The 5,760-nt window shown below is 51.9% G+C and overlaps 1 protein-coding gene across 1 annotated transcript in view; it reads left to right on the forward strand.

The window, feature by feature from the left end:
* LOC104498185 (retinoic acid receptor RXR-alpha) overlaps positions 1-5,760 on the forward strand; it is a 44,028-nt gene that overhangs the window by 36,521 nt on the left and 1,747 nt on the right. The window contains exons 7-9 of the mRNA XM_010141537.1: positions 583-715; positions 1,839-1,930; positions 3,591-3,696. Of these exons, the coding sequence (XP_010139839.1) occupies positions 583-715; positions 1,839-1,930; positions 3,591-3,696 (331 nt within the window). The remainder of the gene's footprint in view (positions 1-582; positions 716-1,838; positions 1,931-3,590; positions 3,697-5,760) is intronic.

Genomic DNA, 5,760 nt, shown 5'->3' on the forward strand with positions numbered 1-5,760 from the left:
AGATTTAAGAATTTGAAAATGGGTTGAATTAGGAAGGAGGAGACAATCCCTTCCAGTATTTTTATGGCAGAAGCAGCAAACCTGCAAGAGCTTTCATGGTCCCGATTTACTGAATTTACAGCTGAATAATGGAGAGTGAACTTTTGCGCCCCATCACGGCCTGAAAATGAGCACAATAAGCTGATAAAAAACATTAATAGGTTTTCAGCTGCTCAGAGGCAGGAGCATGGGGTCAGAAGGGGAGTGCGGGGCTCCACACCCACTCACAGGTTCTCACCGAGAAGAGCAGGGCAGAGAGCTGTTTGCTCTGCTGCCTGCGAGGTTTATAGAGGAAACTGCTTCCCTTATTAGCATTATATTTTTAGTGCATTTGTTCCTTAATGTTTTTTTCCTTCTTTGACATCCAAGAAAGGGTTGGTTCCTCCTCCCTTCCCATATCCAGCCATGTTACTCTGGCAAAAGCAGTTTTTGAGTGGTTTCCTCCACTCTTTTTAGTGCCGGAAAGGTGACGTTGCTGATTCCCGAACCCACTAAGAACCTGGTGGCTCTAACCTGCGGCCTTGGTTGTTTTCTCCTCCCCAGGGTGGAATGAGCTCCTAATCGCCTCCTTCTCTCACCGCTCCATAGCCGTGAAAGACGGGATCCTCTTAGCCACCGGGCTCCACGTGCACCGGAACAGCGCGCACAGTGCTGGCGTCGGGGCCATCTTCGACAGGTGGGCGCAGGGAGGGATGGGCAGTGGGGAGCACAGCTCAGGCCACCTTCCCTCGACGTCCCCCTCTCTTGTCTCCACACCAGTCTGCCTCCGTTCCCTGCATTGCAACCTGCTTGAGGGGTCGGATGGAGGTGCACTGGCATGTGGGCTTGTGGTCAGAGGAGCCCAGGCTGAAGCGTGTCCCCCCTGTGATGTGCATGGAGATGTCGTGGTCCTTGCTGCAGGATATTAAATCCCTCCTCTTAAACCTGCAGAAAGCAACAGCCTGGAATAGTCAGGGGGAGAGCTGCCCAGTGCGAATCAAAGCCTCTTTCATGGGGTCCAGATGCCTTCTAATGTTACGAGGAGACTGCTCTTTTATTTCTTTTCATCTCTAATTGGACCAAGACGTGATTTTATTTACACAATGAAAAAGCACCAAAAATACCCAGCAAGTTCCACATGCGTATCCCGAGGGCTCTTTAATCTCCTGCTTTGGGAAAGTGTTTTAAAGCCAGACGTCCAAGGTGTTTGACCCACAGTGTGGCTCCAGACGCCGCTTAAATGGTGGCTGATTTCTCTGCCCGAGACTCGTCTTGAGACGACTTAGCTGAAACCAGATCACCTTTGCTTCTTTGCTCTGCAAGAAAATTGTTCTTTAGACATGGGTGACATCATTGCTTTCCTGTGAGGTCATAGGTACAAGACCATGACTTCACTGCAGGATCTAATGGGAAAAACTGGGCAATCAGCAGAAAACATTTCGAGACCGGCACCTGCAGTAAGAGCAAAGGGACTCATAAAAACTACCAGCAGAGGAAATTGCTTTTAGATACCTGATGGTTTTTTTTTTTATAGTATTACCTTTTATTTTTAGGCAGCTTTCTCAGGTGCCAAAGCCTCTCAGTGAAGGTATGAAGCCAGTTTTGACGGTCCCTGTTGTGTCTCACAGGAACTGTTGATGTTCCTAATGAGCTATTTTTGATCCAGGAGGAAAATGAGGGCATATCCTCATCTGGTGTGAGCGAGCACTGTCCCATGCTCTCATTGAGCACGGGTGGAAGAGCTCGCTCTGCGGCTGACACCTGGGTGCTTTTTCATTTCTTTTTAACGCTGACACCTGTAATTTCTGTGTCCTTTGCAGAGTACTGACAGAACTCGTGTCAAAAATGCGAGACATGCAGATGGACAAGACAGAGCTAGGCTGCCTGCGAGCCATTGTCCTCTTCAACCCCGGTACATGCTGTTAGCTTCTCTCCAGTCCTCTCTTAGCTGGTGCTGTGTCCTTTTGGCTCCTTCCCTTACCTATAAGGCTCCTTTGCAAATAACCGAGGGCACCCCTCTCCCGAGGACAGGGCAAGAAGAAAGAGAGGCAAGAATGAAAGTCAAACGAAAAGCTGCACATGCATCTACCACCTTACAAGCCTGTCCTCTGCAGGTCAGGGATGGAGCTGGATCCATGCCCAGGGTTGCTCTCCAGGCCTGCCTTTCCAAGGGGTGTTTTCCCCTTTGTAGAGGGCAGCACGGTTTCATGGTCCGAAATATTCTCCGTGCATGGCCCAGCCTTGGCTGGGACTTGGCTGTGATCATCTGAGGAGATGATGAATGCTGCTTTAGGAAATGATTCCTACTGATGGGCTGAGTTCTCTGCCGAACTTGAGGGGCTTTGGTTTGATCAGTCTTCCTATTTTCAGGGTTTCAGCCGACTCTTTAAAAAGAAAGTTCTGGTGCTTGAGGCAGTTGTCTGCGAATAGGAGTAAATCCAGATATACTTTAAGACGGAAGTACGGGTTAGAGTAAAGGTAGAGCATGTTCCTTGTTGTCCTCTGTTTCCTCATCTCAGCCTCCAAGGGCTTTTATTACCTCTTTCTGGAAAAGCCTTCTGCAGAGGGTTGAAGCCATGAAATGTGCTCATAAAATACACAAGAACTTTATTTTCTGTCTGCAACTTGCTTAGTTTTGCAGAGTCCAGGAGGCTTCATGCCGCTCGCTGTTGCTCCTTGGCCCCGGCTGCCCAAGGGAAGAGGAAGGTTCAGTGCTGGGGATTGTCTCTGGTGTTTCAGAGAGCAAAGCCCCGCTGCAGCAGGGCATAGACTGCCAGCCTGTAGACACCTGTACAGCAATGCTGGGGGGTTCTCTACTCTTAGAGGGGGTCAGTCCAGAGCAGAAGTAGATGGCAGCTGAGGACAGACCTCCACATCTGTGGCCATCCCTTCCCCTCTCTGCCCTCACAGGAGCATGGTCTATGCCCAAGCATGGCTCTTTCTCTGGCCTTTCCCACCAAACCCTGGCCAAAGTTTTTTGCTGTTTCTTGGGTTTGTTTTTCTGCTTGATTTTTTTTCCCCCCCACCCCTTGTAATCACCAGTAATTTATTGTCTGTAATTTGGGATTAGCCGTATATGGTCAAAGAAGGGGGATCTGGAGAGGTTCCCGTGACACGTGTGCTTGGGGATATCGATTGCTCGACTGTCCCTTTCACCCTACTAAAAACAGATCCTCGCTGTGCCTCAGGGGACCTGCCAGAGAGGGGGATTTTTGTTGAGCCCTGTCACAGTGCTTCATGCTGGAGGGAGAAATCCCACAAGCTCAGGACTTTAGGGGGACTTAAACCCCTTAAATGAGGGTCTGTGACCTCTGGAATTAGCCAAAACAGTTGGGGTTGTGGTGTGAAGTGGGGTAAAACATGTCACAGAGCAAAGCTTTCAGGGCTCAAACGCTCCCCAGGAGGTGTTAGGTACTGTCCCGGATTCCTGGGATTCAGACCCTGTGTCCATGCTGTGCCTGGTCTGGTAGTGTTGGGAGGGATGGAGGGGGATGGAGGAGTGCACAGGGGGTGCCCTTGCCTGCCTGGAAAACTTGAAGGCTTTTGCTTATGATCCTTTCGTTGCCTTTCAGACTCGAAAGGTCTCTCCAACCCGGCTGAAGTGGAGGCGTTACGGGAGAAGGTGTATGCGTCGTTAGAGGCATACTGCAAACACAAATACCCCGACCAGCCCGGGAGGTGAGTTGCTGCTGAGCCCTGTCCTGCGAAGCCCTGTGCCCCTGCAAAGCCCCATGCAGTGGGTGCTGCAGCCCGGGGCAGGGTCCAGGTACTGTCTTCGGGGTTGCTGCCCCTCCATGCGGATGCTGGGCCCCTTCCATTGAGGACCGTGTTCTCACGTCTTCTGGGAGTGAACAGTTCTCTGCAGAAAAGCCACTTATTTCTACCTGCTTCCACTGTGAACATCCTTAGAAAATCCCCCTGTGAGGTGCAGAGAGGTCTTTAGTCCCGTGCCAGTAAACGCAACGCAGCTAGGACAAGGTCGGGCAGCAGCAGAGGTGCCGAGACCTGCGGAGCCCAGGCTCCTGCAGCCGCAGCAGTGGGATGAGCACATGGGGGAAGGGGTATCATTTCCCTTCTGGCAACCACGAAGAGCAAACCGCAGCGAAAATAAGACACACACGGAGTTAATTTTCAGTGGCAGATGAGCATCATTGCTGGGAAGTGAAAGCCTCAATTGATGCTCTTTTCTCCCCTCCCTGCCTCCCCCAATCCAGCTGGGAATGGGAGGGGGAATTAGGAATGCTTTCCTGGACGGCGCAGGAGCTGAGTGGGCGCATTTTCCCAGTTACAGCCTGAAGCTGGCAACTGCCAGTTAAGTCACCGACAGCATTTGAGAAACCAAGCCATGCACTGGAAGCTGCTGCTGGTGTGTTACCGCTGCTGAGGTTTGAGTTGGGAAAAACAGCCCAAGCAACGGGGATTTGCATCTCACCTGCGTGCCCAGAGTGGTGTGTCTGGATGGTTAATTAAAAAAAAAAAGGACACTTTTACAGCAGTGAGTGCAGTGGGCAGATCACATCCTCAGATTTAATATTGGAGGTATTTTTTTCACCCCTTTGATACCAGCATGCTGGTAGATGTAGGAAGCTGCATTGTTAAGGAGCTGTTTGGTTGTTCATGGTTGGCTTGAGCAGGGAGAGCTAGGATGGAGGCACCGTGCATGCGTTTGGCTCTGCAGCGAGGCAGGGCAGTGAGGGATGAGCACGGCACACAGAGCAGGAGTGCTTACCTCTCCTCTCCTGAGCAGTTTGTGTGGACCTCAGGCCAACTCTCAAGCCAACTCATCTTCCGAAAAGCATTATTAAATAGCAGTTCCTGAGCAGACCCAGACCCTGGGCTTGGGCTGTTCTGGTGTTTCAGAAGAGCTGTGCTCCTCTTGGGGCTCACAGCGAGCCGTACCTGGCACAAGGACACCTGCCTTGGGAAGGGTGGCCAGCAGCTCTCCTGGAGTATTCCCAGGTGGGATGAACTCCTGGTTTCGTGCAGGCATGCAGGGTCTGCAGTGGGGTCAGCAGCCCTCGTATGCTGCTGCTCACCACCTCAGGCTGGGGTGGGGCTGGGCAGGGGGGTGGCATGGAGACAGTCCCGCTCTTCATCGACCAAACCACCACAAAGCCGCTGTGCATGACTGAGCAAAGTTGTTCAGCCACCGGTCAAAAGCAGTTCCCCAGGGCTCTGTCTCAGCAATCCCAGTGTGTAAGGGTGTGGTTTAGGTCTGGTAGCTGCGTCAGGGACTCTGGAGCTTGATCTTTCATGGGCTTTGAATGACCGTGGGCTGGGGATCTCCTTGTGTGATCCTCACACCCTCCTTTGGTGAGCTTAAAGGTTTTTGCACAGTTAGGGCTGTTCTGAGAGCTGTGACTGGGCATTGCTGACCTTCTTCCATCTCTTCTGTGGTGCAGGATGATGATGGAATAAGCCCACGTAGGTTGGGGAGGGTTAATTGTGGGCTGGAAGTTGCAGAAGAGCTAAAAAAAGCTCTCAGGAGCTCTCTCCATCCTGGTCTCATGGCACAATGTGATCACCATCTGGGGCTGGAAACAAGTTCTTCCTGTGGTTGAGCAAACGCCTGGTCGAGCCTGTGTCCTCCCCTGCTCCACGCTGCGGCCAGCGCTTGGCTTCCCCACTGCTTCAGATGCCCTTTGGTGCATGACTTCAGCCTCGTCTGCGGCCATCAAGCATTTGCGAGCACCGCATAAACACCAAAAGGGACCTTCTCTGCAGCAGAGGGGTGGAGGGGGG

The sequence above is a fragment of the Buceros rhinoceros genome, unplaced genomic scaffold, assembly GCF_000710305.1.
Source record: "Buceros rhinoceros silvestris isolate BGI_N320 unplaced genomic scaffold, ASM71030v1 scaffold16128, whole genome shotgun sequence".
Lineage (NCBI taxonomy): Eukaryota > Metazoa > Chordata > Aves > Bucerotiformes > Bucerotidae > Buceros > Buceros rhinoceros.